This window comes from Prionailurus bengalensis, chromosome C2 (genome assembly GCF_016509475.1).
Source record: "Prionailurus bengalensis isolate Pbe53 chromosome C2, Fcat_Pben_1.1_paternal_pri, whole genome shotgun sequence".
Lineage (NCBI taxonomy): Eukaryota > Metazoa > Chordata > Mammalia > Carnivora > Felidae > Prionailurus > Prionailurus bengalensis.
Window position 1 is genome coordinate 68,310,624 of NC_057350.1, and position 14,796 is coordinate 68,325,419.

Genomic DNA, 14,796 nt, shown 5'->3' on the forward strand with positions numbered 1-14,796 from the left:
GAGTGGGAGGTCAGTAATATTTTATCTTAAAAACAACTACAAAACAAAACAAAACAAAAAGAAAAGGAACAAAGGGATGATAGGTAAGATAAAATGTTAAAAGTTTTAAATCTGGATAATAGGAGTATAGGTGTTTGTTGTTTTATTCTTTGTGTTTTACTGCAGTTCTAGAAATGGTAAAAAAAAAAAAAAAAAAAAAAAAAAGGTAAAATACAAATATCCAGCAAGTTTCTCCAGATTGATCCTTCTACTTTCTTTATAAAGTCAAGTAAATTCTAAACAATCAGCCTTGACATTATTAGTAAATACACCCTTAAAACACAAAATTTTTTATTAAAGCCTTTAAAACATTAGGAAACCCTGGTCATGGCTTCAGATTTCATTTCTCAGATGCAATAGGAGAGAACCCTTGTCAAAGAGAATGTAAGGAAGTCTGACTCCTGTGACATGGTGACTTGTTGGGCACACCCATTTGTCCATCCCCAGCCCTCATTCTTCCAAATTCCTATTAGCATATTCTGTTGAGGAAGCAGCATGGCTTGCTTCAAGACATACTCATTTTCCCTGTGCCTATTTGCTCTTTGTGAAAAAGAATACTTTCTGGAGGCGGGGCTTGTTGACTCTTTAAAAACCAGAGTCTCCACGCTTACCTGATCACTTCAGTTCCGGCATCCTGCCTAGCAAAGAAGCAGTTAGTCAAAATGATACCTGGAGGCTTAAGTGAAGCCAAACCTGCCACTCCAGAAATCCAAGAGATTGCTAACGAGGTGAGTTGATGTATGTCATGAAAAGGATTGATTCAAAATCTTGGTTCCTAGGTCAGATGTGTTAAGTGTGTGGGTGAACATGAAAACTAGAACACTGGGAAATGTGTTGTGTTTTGTTCAGGCTTCCCTACAACTAAAAACCTTTTCAGATGAAACCTCTAATAATCCCAAATATGAGAGCGACCTCAGGCAAGTAACATCACTTCTCTGAGCCTCAGTTTCCCCATTTATAAAAGAAGAATTTGTATTAGGTCATCTTTATAGGCTTACAGTGTATGATTCTAGGATTACTAATTCAGTTTCTGATCTTACCAAATGGAGCCAACATGTAATTAAAGTCTGAGGTTGCTAACAATTTGACAAACTAGACTTTACCCTCTCTACGGGGAATTTTTTTAATGGGTTAAATGAAGAACAATATTGCAAAGATACCACTTACAAACTTCCTGCCAATTTGAATAAATAGAAAATATTTTAGTCTTTTAGTATTTAGAAGATGATTAAACTAGTATGGAAGAGGAGTGGCATAGTCTATGGTGATTCCAAAATTGATAAGGGTGAAAACAGAACTCAATGTTTTCAGAAAGTTGATACATTTTTCTAAGTGTTCTTTGATTAGATATCACCTAAATAATAAAATTTTATTATATTGCATATTTTCTGAAAAGAAAAAATATGTAAATTGCCATTTTAGGCCTGTAAATTGTTGCCCTATTTTCTTATCTCATTCCTTGTTTTTCTCTCTGAAACTTCTTTCAATGACACTGGCAAACAATATCAGCTTCTTGTGTGAATGAGAGAGATAGGATCCTCTATTTTAGGGCTCTGGAATGCTTTCTAGAGATTAGATGCCTGGAATTCTACCACTAGTTCTTTGGGACTAAATGTTTCCCTTTTAAGAGTTCTTTTAAAAAATACTTTGGAGCTTATTTTTCTTGTAAAGCAGAATATTAAGTCATTTATACCTTTTTTTGAGTCCTTATATCAGGTCAGTGTCCTCAAACTTCAGTGTGCACATGAGTTACCTGGAAGTCTTGTTAAAATGCAGATTCTGACTCAGTAGATCTGGCTGGGATGAGCCCGGGAGCCTGAATTTCTAACCAGCTTCCAGGTGGTGGCCCTGCTGCTGTCCATGACCTCACTGGCCTACAGGACTAGAGATGCATGATATCCAAGAGACCTGTGGGAGATGGGCTTTCTAAAAGCAAGGCGCTGAAAAAAAAAATCTCAATTCCATTTGTGAGATGAAGATCACACCTCTTGCTCTGCTGGCAGAGCTGTGAGGGCAAAATAAGATGATGTGCATAATAATGACTTGGAAACAAGAAAGAAGCATGCATAGGTGAGGCATCACAGTTATTTGCTTCAAATCTTCACCTGAAATCACCCCTGACCCCAGAAAATCCCCCTGAGACTCTCCAGGGACCAGAGCTGTAAGAAAGTTGGGGAATAACAGATTTGATAGAGAGAATGCAGAAAATTTTAATCATTTTTTAAAAGCGTATCTTAGCAAGAATAAATTTTTTAACAAGAAGCTATAAAGTTATAAGAAGGCCTTGCGTTGTTAAAAACACTCATCTGTGAGCCACATCTTAAATGATGAAATTAACTTGCAAGTGTGTTTCCTGCTGCTTACCTCAGGCTTACTCTGACAAGGCTTATCCCATCAAGGAGGTAGAATGAAAGATAGATATTAACAGTAGCTATGTCACCCCAGAAAGGTGCTTTGCAGTTTTAAAAGCCTTGTCATCCATTTGGCCAACCTCTCATTTGATCTTCATAACCCCTAGGGCAGGGAAGGAAATCATCATGTCCATTTTTCAGGTGAGATTTCAGACTGAGATTCAAAGAGGTTAATAACTGCCTGGTTAAGAAGCTGGCCTGTCTTAAGATTTTGACCACCTGCCTTTTCCACTGTAAAGTGGCAGGAACATGGAGAAGTATGTGGGTTGAGGGAAATACAAGGTATGGTAAATTGCCTTATCTGTGCAAGCAGCCAGCCTCAGATTTAAATCAATTTGAGAAATAAATATGAATGAATCATTTTTTTTAATTTTTATTTTTTATTTTTGAGAGAGAGAGAGAAACAAAGTATGAGTAGGGGAGGGGCAGAAAGAGAGGGAGACAGAATCCGAAGCAAGCTCCGGGCACTGAGCTGTCAGCACAGAGCCCAATGTAGGGCTTGAACTCATAAACCCTGAAATCATGACCTCAGCCGAAGTCGGACAATCAACTGACTGAGCCACCCAGGCGCCCCAGAATGAACCATTTCTTGAATATCAATTAGGTGTCCAGGACTGTGATACATAAGCGTGCTTTGTGCTGATAGCTCAGAACCTGGATCCTACTTCAGATTCTGTGTCTCCCTCTCTGTCTGCCCCTCCTCTGTTCACACTCTGTCTCTCTCTCAAAAATAAATAATTTAAAAAACTAAGAAAAAAAAAAAAGAAGATACATAAGGACTTTAAGACATGGCCCCTGCCCTCAAGGGGTTTACACTCCATTTAGGGAAGTCAAGATAACTGGGATGTAATATAAAATATTTTTTAAATCATAGGTTTGGAAGAGGAAACACATTAGAGTTTGCCCATCAAAGCTCTTTCTTTTTTTTTAAGTTTTTTAATTTATTTTTAGAGAGAGGAGAAAGAGCACAAGTGGGGGAGGGGCAGAGAGAGGTGGGGATCTGAAGTGGGCTCTGTGCTGACAGCAGAGAGCTTGATGTGGGGCTCGAACTCACAAACCGTGAGATCATGACCTGAGCCAAAGTCAGAAGCTTAACCGACTGAGCCAACCAGGTGCCCCAAAGTCCCTAACTTTCAAGTGAAGAATTACTGTATAGTAGTTCAGCTTATCAGGTATTAAGCTCCCAGTTATCATTTAGCTAGCTCCCCTCTCACAGGAGAACCTTAGGGGGCAATTCCCAATTAAGTATTAGAAGGTGGAGGAATGGTCATTTAGGAAGCACTTCCCATCAATTATGTAACTTATCTCCCTACAAACAACCCCAAAAGGCAGTTATTACCAAAACCACTTTTAGATGAGGAAATATAATCAACACCTTCTCCAAGATTATAGAATTAGTTAGGTGCCCAGTCAGAGCCAGGCAAATGGGTAGGTGTTGGTAGTCATACACTTAGTAGGATCTTAGGGGGTCTCAAGGAAGAGCACTACTACCTGTCATTTTACTACCTGTAATTTTATATCTTTGATGTTTTTTTATGTATTCTTATTTTTTTAAATCACCTATTAAAATGCAGGAGCTTCTTAGAGCTGAAGTTTCTTCTTAGAGGAGCTTCTTAGAGGAGCTGACGTTTATCAGCTTTCGCTGTCCTTATCAAAGAGCTTTTTAGTGGAACGCCAACTGAAGGAAGAACTCCATTTGGGAGGCAAAGGAAGGATGGAGAAAGCTATCTCATAGAGAGGAGAAAGCATCAAAGAAAAATGAGAACTGCAGGTTTAAGGAATTTGACATCAAAATGAAAGAGGGATGTTGGACAAAGTCAGAAAGAGAAGAAAATCAAACAAAGAGCTTGGGGTTGAGGAGACTTGAACATTTCCAAAGGCAGAAGAAAAGAGTGTCCCCATTCTGAAGATAGCAGAGACTGAATGGTAATTGTGTATCATGTATTACTAAGGGATTATAATGATTCTTGGGTCCAGAGTACACGTAGAAGAAATCCCCTTTCCCAGAGTTCTTTGTGTTAGTTGAGGATCTCTGCTATCCCTCTCTTCTACCCTCTTTCCTTTCTGGAAAGACAAGTTGTCATGAAGAAAAACAACCTCACTTTCTTTATTCGGAAAACATATACACAGTACCATGTGAAATGTTATAGGGACAGAAGGGACACAAAAATGGTTTCTGCCTTTAGAGATATTTACAAAATAGATTGGAGATAAGAGATACACTCAAGGAAATAACAAGCTATACTTGACCCCATCTATGAAAAACTGTAATATGTGTATTAAGGACCGAGTGGCCCTACCAGCAAAAGCCTCTAGATCATTACTGCTGATCCATATCTTACATCATATGTTAAAAAACCAATGGATGAGAATTCTGAGTAATTTTACACGCAGGAAATAAATGTTATTTCAACAGTTATTTTTAGAAATAAGAGCTATTATTATGCATGCACAGGTAGATACAACACACACACACACACACACACACACACACACACACACACCTCAGTCAAACTTAATTACTGAATGCCATTCCTGGCAAGCACAGACCATAATACCATACAAACACCCCCTCCACATACCATCATGGACATCACACCCTGGAGCTTAGTATGTCACAGTTGTCACTCACCCACACATTTGTATTCTCTATGACAGCAGCTTCCTCATCAATCCCACTGCCCCACACCCAGAGAGCCTGCCATTCAGCCACACTACAATCATTCAGGCATTCACCCTCCCATCTTCATCATAACATGCCTAAACCAACTTGAGCATTCGTCCAGCCTGGACCCATGGTGAGTGGCTTCATACACTCTTCCACCCCTGATTTCTGTTGACCCCATGAAATTCTGGCATTCCAGTCCTCAATTAGAGATCACTCGCATTGCCACCACTTCCTCTTCAGCTTGTGCTCCAGATCCAGAGAACTTTGCCAAGGAAGTTGCAGAACCACAGAAACTCACTCACTACAAATTTATGAATTCATGTCAGCAAACAACAGCAACAGGACCCTAGGGCTTCCAGAACATGCTTTCAGTCACAGCCTGTTGGCCCTTTTCTAGAAACTCCAGAAAGGTGGACCTGGACCTTCTCTCTCCTTGGTTTCTCAATCCCTCCATCCCCATGGCCCCTCCAGTAGGTATCTCAGTTTCTTCTCTTAAAAGATTGCAGTCATCTGGTGCAAGAACACTCTGATTCCTTTTCTCTTGCTGGATCTCATTCCTCCCTCCAGCCTAAGACTCTGCCCTCTGTCCTTCAGTCCACCTTTCTTCTCTCATGTCAGATGCCATCATTTCTTGTGTACCAGTTGCCTTGCCCCATACTTGTCCCTTCCCTCAAAACATGGTCAGATGACAAATGTCTAAGTCACTTCTCATCAGCCCTACTATACTTTCATGCTACTGCCCAAACTCTCCTTCCTTACTCTGTAAAACATCCCAAAATATAGCTTACCCATGTTGCCTCTATCACATTTCTATCCATTCTTCCCTAAATTATGCATAGCCCAATATTTCTGCAGAATGATTACAGATAGGGAAAAGCCATAGGTGTTAGGTGCAGCATGGCTAGAATCCTCAGATCCCAGAGAACTAACCATTCACCAAGATTCATACTCTGCAGCAATTAAAATAAAGAAAAAAAGAAAAGAAAAGAAAAGAAAAGAAAAGAAAAGAAAAGAAAAGAAAAGAAAAAAAATGTGAACAACTCTAGGGTAATTGTATTTTGCCAGCTGCTCCTTCCTGATAGGATCCTTCCACTGGCTGGGGCTCAAATGACAAACCCACACTGTTTCTTCTTCCAGCATCTCAGCCACCACCATGCATGGTAGGCTGAGGAAAGTGAATGTCAACTGTGTTCAGCTCGAGGTCTGTCTATGTACCACCAGGTCCCAGACCACCACTCCCAGCTGGCTTTACCCTCTCAGCACCCACCCTTGGGGAGTCTTTCAACACCAAGTTGCCTTCTGAAAATTAAAGTTTCACTGACCAGTTCCTTCCTATTCTTCCCCCTTTCCTGCTCCTCAGCTTAAGCCTCATTACCCCAGGTTCATAGCATCCAACGTTAGAATAATACCAGTCTATTCTACTGGGAAGAGAGAGCAAGGCTACAGGTTATAAGTAGAGTGAACCTGAAATCATGGCACACAGTCTGATAGGTGCCAATGCACTTACTGAAACAAACCGGACATTTGAAGTCAGCTCTCTTATGGAAAATTCTGGACTTGTGGACTATATAGATGCAGTGGAAAGGTTGCAGATTTTGATCGATTTTAAGACGGAAATAAAATTTTCTGATAGGCAGTAAAAAAAAAAAAAAACACGACCAAAAGACTAGAAACCAGAAGGAATACAGATCACTGCCACTGATAAATCAGATACTTAAGCTATCAAGCAAGGGATTTAAAACCTTAAATAACTGTAATTAACAATTTTTCAGCCTTAAGCAGTCATGTTCTCCTCACAGCCTTAGGTCCCTCATTTGTAAAATGAGGTTTAAATAGATAATGTTGGGTTTAGTGTAGAGATTAACCCTTTCCAACTTAGCTCCTAACTTGACTGGTACCCCATATTGGCTCAGAAGGGTTAGACAGAGGAAGCAACAGGACAGTAACTCCTCATCTTACTTGACTTCTCTCGGCACTGCTGTCTACTTTTTTCCTGCTCTCCTGCACCCTACCTCTTCCCATTTCCATTTGTTTGGTTTCTTTTTTCCTCATGATTTGTCTTCTTCCTTTGTCAACTTTGGAGCTTTATTTTCCATCTCAAGAAAGTAGTATCACATTCTTCCCATCTATTCTAAAGGTCACAGGTTCTCCTGTGGGTGGTGGTCTATGAAGTGTTGTAGCCTCCAAAGTAGTCTGAGAACTCAAAGAGTTTGGAAATGTCTACATATTTGAAAACAGTTCTGGTACCCAAACTGAGGTGCTGATAGAAAAGGATTCAGGACATCTTCCCACTGATGGGAAGGACTTGATATGGCCTTGGGAGAACCCTAGATGCATGGGAGACCTGCCTAAAACATGTGAAATGCTTTAGTGATGGGCAGGGAGGCAACTTCCCAATAAACAAGGTATAATCGAGCATACATGTCTATTTCCTTTTCCTTCTAAATGATAGGAAAATATTGCAGGGTAAAGGGTATAAAGCCAACAAATAGAAAGACAACAGGACATAGGCAAATACCACCTCAGAGATACTGACAAAACTTTGGAAGATGGAAAACAGATGAACAAGGGAAAATTACTGGACCATCTAGACAAAGCCTAAACCACAGACGGGAATGATAAGCCAGAAGTAAGTGGATTCATGGTGCAGAATTCCAAAGTGGCTCAAGCACTAGCAATGCCAGAAACTTATGATGACAAGAGTGAGGCATGGGGCTCCCACCAGGAAAACTGATGACAGATCTGTATGAGGAGCTTGCCCCCAGATCTTTCCCTTTCACTCCCTTCCGAGGTGAAAGATGATAACCTATTACCCATTCTCCACCCTCACAGAATTCTGAAGATCTACTCTTAGCAGAAATTGAGTCAGAGAGAACACAGTGGACACTAGCATTATCAGGCTCAGCTGAGTGCAGGAATGAAGGACCAATACTGAAAACTGGTAGATTAAGTGAAAGTTCACATATTGAATTTGAGACTTTCATTCCCTTGTCATGTTTGGTTTGGGAATGCTGCCATCAAAGCTTATAATCCCCCTGTGGTAGACAGAATGGTGGCCAACATCCTAATCCCTGAATCCTGTAAATGTGTTATCTTACGTGGCAAAGTGAATTACAGCTGTAATTAAATTAAGGATCTTGACACTATTTTTGTAACTTTGAGTCTGAAATTATTTCAAAATAAAAAATTTTTAAATAAAGTAGTAATTATAGCTCTCCCATCTTTATCAATCAAAGATACATATATTAGAGTTTTACTAGTGAAAACGTTACCATATATTGCCACAAGCTGATGTAACGCAACAAAATTTGACATTTTAGTTAGCCCGTGTAATCTTATTATCCTTGAAATACTGGAAATAACTGTCATTATCATGTTTAAGGACCTTCAGAAACACGAGGTTCCCAGGCTTGTAAATCACATAAATGGAGTCCAATATAGCTTTGATAATGTGTTTCCTCTTTTCTCTTCTTAAGGTTAAACCTCAGCTTGAAGAAAAAACAAATGAGACTTACCAAAAATTTGAAGCTATAGAGTACAAAACTCAAGTGGTTGCCGGAATAAATTACTACATTAAGGTTAGAGTTCAACATCCACCTTGGCACTAAAAGATACTGTATTTCTCATTTTGTATGATGTTCCCTGTCACTTCCACCATATATTTTGTCCCTCTGGTTGTGCTAAATGAAGATGTCTATCCCACATGAAACTTCCCAAGTGGTAGACTCTCAAATTTGGTAGATGATGGGATATTCAAACCATCTGTTTCCTGTGGATTTAGAAAGCTTTCTTACATTGATTTCTTCCAAATGACAATTATATTTTATAAATTACAATTTTCAGAAATTGTATAGAGATTTCATTAACAGTTCCAAGCATGTCTAATTTGTGGCCATGGCTGCTTCCTATGGGAAGCGGGAGGATAGTATCTCAGTTGCCTGAAGGCATGAAGCTGAACCACATGCTATCTTGAAGCTTATTCTACCTCAAAGCTTTGTGATTCTATATATCTAATTAAATGGATTTTCGGAAGGACTTAAAGTAATTTAAGGTAGAAAAATAACTTAAACCACTTTTGTCCTTTACATAAGCCTTTTGATTAATACAATTTGAATAATTTTGACAATTCAAATAAGTGGAGTCAATTTGTGACACTGCAGGTACAATTAAAAACAGTGGAACATTTAAAATAATTTTAAGATTAATTTTATAGCTACATCAATAAATTAAATGATGCACTATCCAGTTGTAATTGAAGAAAATCGTTATGAAGTTGAGAGGGAACCGTTTCAAGTCAACCATAGGTATTTGGGAACAATTTCCATCCTTTTGTATTGAGATGACAATTCTGATTTAATAAATAATAACAACAGACATTCAAATGCATTTACTTAATCTTGACAAAACCATTTTACCAACACACACTCTGGCTTATTCAATAACTACTTAAGATATAACATTTTTGAAAAATGTTTTGAGCCAAAAAATAAATTAACCAGTCCTGACCAGCTAAGCATAGGAAAATTGCAACACTGAGTTATATAAATGGATCATCCCAGTCCTACCATATTTGAACTCCTAGTATATGCCAGGTCCTGAGGTGGTGTACATGAATGAGATCCTGCTTTATCCTCAGAAAGCACTGGCATTGTTTCCTCCTTTCTCAATCTGCTTTCTTCACAGCTGAAAAAGAATGTTCTCCAGTGAAAAATGATTTTGTTCAAAGACAAGAAGCATGCCATCAAAATTGAGATCATTGTTTTAATAATTTATGATTGGTCCAAGTTCATAAACTTCATATATTAACTAGCTCATGTATGTCCTTAAAAGCTTATCAGAAAACTTGAAAATTTCTTCCGTTAAGACCACCTGCCTCGTCAGATTTCTCCTACTGGATTACAGTTCCCTCATTACTTCCTGGCCACTGTATCTAGGTGTTGATCTCTGCTTTGAGCCACTCTCTAAATTTAAGGTCTTGCTGGTGATGTGACCTCTGTTCTTTCTCAAGTACCTATCAAGAGGCAGGTGGTGGAATGGAAGGGCTGCAGGCTTTGGTGTCAGACAGTTCTGGCACCCTTGAACCCTTGTTTGACTTGTTCACTAGTCAGTGCCTGTGTAATTGAAGCTCCTCATCTTCTCTGAGCCTCAATGCCCTTGTCTGCACAATGCAAATAATAACCTACTTTGCCAGGTGTTGTGTGGAATAAATGAACTGAAATTTACTAAGCACTTATAAGATGCTCTGTTCTAAGAGCTGGACATGTATTATCTCTTTTAATCCTCTCAACAAATTTATGAGGTAAGTATGATCATTTCTTCTATGTTACTGGCAAAAAAATGGAGCCCCAGAAAGATTAAGTAACTAATAAGGTCATATAATTGTAAGAGCAGAGCTAGGATTTGAATCCAGATGGTCTGATGCTTAACTACTGGCTGTGCTGCATCTAACGATGTATGCAAAGGCTGATGCCCTGTTCCAAGTACAGAATAAATGCTTTTAAAGGGTTACACTGTAGAGTGAAAAGAACGTCGATGTTAGAGTCTGGATTTCGATTTTGACTCTGTCACTTATTAGCTGAGAAATTTATGGAAAATTACTTTATCTCTCCTAATCTGCTTCTGCATCTGTAAAACTGTCATTGTTCCACCTTCCTTCAGACCTCATAGTAAGAAGTATATAAAATGCTCATCATAGCCTCTGAATCATAGTAAACATTTGATAAATGGTATTTGTTAATTAGGAAGGAACATCAGAATGTAAAAAATATTATTATAAGATAAACTTTCATTGTTTCAACCAAGAACAAAGGTAGAAATTCTTACCATAATTTTCTAGGTCCCAGATTCCTGCCCAAACTACCATTTCAATTTCCATACCAGTGACTTCCCAGCAAGATCCCTTTATTTTAGGAAGGACACTACACTGTCCACCCCCTGGGCCCTGCTTAGTCCTACTAGTGGGTACTTACAAAGCAGGTTCTACTATAGATATGGGAACCACACATCCCAAAATTTCTAGGACAATTCTGATTTTCTCCTCCCTTCTCAAACCATGCAGCAAATAAAGTCTCCCAATTTGGAAGTCAGAAAACAGAATCAACAAAATGACGGTCACATGTTTTCTTGTTCTGTGCATCCTTGAAAATGAAATGCAACTCTGAACTTTCAGACTGTAGGAAATTTTATAAAATAAAATACATAAAATAAAATAAGGATCTATGCCTCTAGCCATACCCTTTCTCATAAAATAAGAGTGTAGATTTATGAAAATCAAGGATCTAAGAATGCTGGTTTAGAAATGCTGTTCCCAAAAAGCTTATTTCAGTAAAGTCTTTATAGTCTGTAGATCTTTCACTTGACAGAGATCCATTTGAATGAATCTCTTTTTCATTGTTTTTTCTTTTTTTATCTTTTAGGTGCAAGTAGGTGATAATAGATATATTCACATTAAAGTGTTCAAAGGTCTTCCAGTACAAGATTCATCTTTGACACTTACTGGTTACCAGACTGGCAAAAGCGAGGACGATGAGCTGACAGGCTTTTAGCAGAGCATGTTCCAAAAGTGGTCTGGTATTTTCCACTGGCTACTGATTAACGATCCTTGCTAATATATGTAACTATCAATAAAGAAGCATTCCTTTTCAAATAAATTGATTTCTTCAACTATTTCTCTTCTACTGTGTTAATATTAATTATCTTTTCTTTCTCAAAGTCAAAGGATAAGACCACCACCACTGCCACCACCTTCCCACCATAGACAGGCTAGATCATGGGCGATCAGTTCCCTATGGTTGCTAAGAATCCAATATTCCATCCCTAGCCTCACATTTTAAAATTAAATCAGGTATTTTACAAAATATATTTATATTTTGGGGCACCAGAGTGGCTCAGTCGGTTAAGCGCCAACTTTGGCTCAGGTGATGATCTCACCGTTCGTGTATTCAAGCCCTCCATTGGGCTCTGCATTGACAGTGTGGACCCTGCTTGGGATTGTCTCTCTCCTTCTCTCTCTGTCCCTCCCCAACTCGTGCATGCTCTCTCTCTCAAAATATATAAAAATAAAGTTAAAAATAGATATATGTTTATTTATATTTTGAAATAACCTTAAATTTACAGATAAGTTGCAAAAAAACTTTTTTCCCCAGACACTTGAGAGTAAGTTACCTACAGCGATGCCCCATCACCAACAAAAACTTTAGTGTGCATTTCCTACAAAGAAGCATTTTCTCCTGAACAATTGAAATACAACCATCAAAATCAGGAAATTAACTGATTTTAGCTAATGTACTAAAATCAACAGTTAATGTACTGTTAGTACATTTGGTAACATCTAATCCCCAGACAATATTCTGTTCCCTCAGTAATTCCCAAAATGTCTTTTTTTTTTCAACGTTTATTTATTTTTTGGGGGACAGAGAGAGACAGAGCATGAACGGGGGAGGGGCAGAGAGAGAGGGAGACACAGAATCGGAAACAGCCTCCAGGCTCTGAGCCATCAGCCCAGAGCCCGACGCGGGGCTCGAACTCACGGACCGCGAGATCGTGACCTGGCTGAAGTCGGACGCTTAACCGACTGCGCCACCCAGGCGCCCCAACCCCCAAAATGTCTTTTATTGCTAAAAGCTCCAGTCCAAAACCAAGTGTTCCATTTAATTGCCATTTTTTCTCAGAATTTTCTAACATCTCTATTAAGATATAATTTATATACCATATAATTCATTCAATTAAAGTATACAATTCAATAGTTTTTAGTACATTTAAAAATATGTGCAACCATCACATAGTCAATTTTAGAACATTTTCACCACCTCAAAAAGAAAACCATACCTTTTTGTTATCATCCCCCATCCTCCTCCACATCCTAACCCCTAAAGAAATCATGAATTTACTTTCTGTTTCTACAAATTTGCCTATTCTAGATATTCCATATGTATGAAATCACATATGGGTTTTTGTAACTGGCTTCGTTCACTTAGCATAATGTTTTTGAGATTCATCTATGTTGTAGCATGTGCCAATGTTTTATTCCATTTTATGGCCAAATAATATTCAATTATATGGACATACTACATTTTGTTTATCATTTATCAGTTGATAAATATTTGAGTTGCTTTGACTATTATGAACAATGTAATGAACAATGTATAAACATTTGCACATATTTTTTCTCCATACATATTTTCATTTCTCTTGGGTATATACCTAAGAGTGAAATTGTTTCATATGGTAACTCTTTTTTTTTTAATACATGAAATTTATTGTCAAATTGGTTTCCATGCAACACCCAGTGCTCATACCAAAAGGTGCCCTCCTCAATACCCATCACCCACCCTCCCCTCCCTCCCACCCCCCATCAACCCTCAGTTTCTTCTCAGTTTTTAAGAGTCTCTTATGCTTTGGCTCTCTCACACTCTAACCTCTTTTTTTTTTTTTTCCTTCCCCTCCCCCATGGGTTTCTGTTAAGTTTCTCAGGATCCACATAAGAGTGAAACCATATGGTATCTGTCTTTCTCTGTATGGCTTATTTCACTTAGCATCACACTCTCCAGTTCCATCCACGTTGCTACAAAAGGCCATATTTTATTTTTTCTCATTGCCACGTAGTATTCCATTGTGTATATAAACCACAATTTCTTTATCCATTCATCAGTTGATGGACATTTAGGCTCTTTCCACAATTTGGCTATTGTTGAGAGTGCTGCTATAAACATTGGGGTACAAGTGCCCCTATGCATCATACTCCTGTATCCCTTGGATAAATTCCTAGCAGTGCTATTGCTGGGTCATAGGGTAGGTCTATTTTTAATTTTCTGAGGAACCTCCACACTGCTTTCCAGAGCGGCTGCACCAAATTGCATTCCCACCAACAGTGCAAGAGGGTTCCCGTTTCTCCACATCCTCGCCAGCATCTATAGTCTCCTGATTTGTTCATTTTGGCCACTCTGACTGGCGTGAGGTGATACCTGAGTGTAGTTTTGATTTGTATTTCCCTGATAAGGAGCGACGTTGAACATCTTTTCATGTGCCTGTTGGCCATCCGGATGTCTTCTTTAGAGAAGTGTCTATTCATGTTTTCTGCCCATTTCTTCACTGGGTTGTTTTTCGGGTGTGGAGTTTGGTGAGCTCTTTATAGATTTTGGATACTAGCCCTTTGTCCGATATGTCATTTGCAAATATCTTTTCCCATTCCGTTGGTTGCCTTTAGTTTTGTTGGTTGTTTCCTTTGCTGTGCAGAAGCTTTTTATCTTCATAAGGTCCCAGTAATTCACTTTTGCTTTTAATTCCCTTGCCTTTGGGGATGTGTCGAGTAAGAGATTGCTACGGCTGAGGTCAGAGAGGTCTTTTCCTGCTTTCTCCTCTAAGGTTTTGATGGTTTCCTGTCTCACATTCAGGTCCTTTATCCATTTTGAGTTTATTTTTGTGAATGGTGTGAGAAAGTGGTCTAGTTTCAACCTTCTGCATGTTGCTGTCCAGTTCTCCCAGCACCATTTGTGAAAGAGGCTGTCTTTTTTCCATTGGATGTTCTTTCCTGCTTTGTCAAAGATGAGTTGGCCATACGTTTGTGGGTCTAGTTCTGGGGTTTCTATTCTATTCCATTGGTCTATGTGTCTGTTTTGGTGCCAATACCATGCTGTCTTGATGATGACAGCTTTGTAGTAGAGGCTAAAGTCTGGGATT

The 14,796-nt window shown here is 38.8% G+C and overlaps 1 protein-coding gene across 1 annotated transcript; it reads left to right on the forward strand.

The window, feature by feature from the left end:
- Positions 1–638: 638 nt before the first annotated feature.
- CSTA (cystatin A) lies at positions 639–11,784 on the forward strand. The gene is made up of 3 exons (XM_043594313.1): positions 639–767; positions 8,595–8,696; positions 11,535–11,784. Exons 1-3 carry the CDS (start codon positions 702–704, stop codon positions 11,661–11,663), a joined length of 297 nt encoding a protein of 98 aa, XP_043450248.1. The 5' UTR covers positions 639–701; the 3' UTR covers positions 11,664–11,784.
- Positions 11,785–14,796: the final 3,012 nt, after the last annotated feature.

Coding starts and splice junctions, on each gene's coding strand:
- CSTA (XM_043594313.1), top strand. CDS start 702: ATGATACCTGGAGGCTTAAGTGAAGCCAAACCTGCCACTCCAGAAATC. Junction 768..8,594: donor TCCAAGAGATTGCTAACGAG/GTGAGTTGATGT, acceptor TCTCTTCTTAAG/GTTAAACCTCAGCTTGAAGA. Junction 8,697..11,534: donor GAATAAATTACTACATTAAG/GTTAGAGTTCAA, acceptor TTTATCTTTTAG/GTGCAAGTAGGTGATAATAG.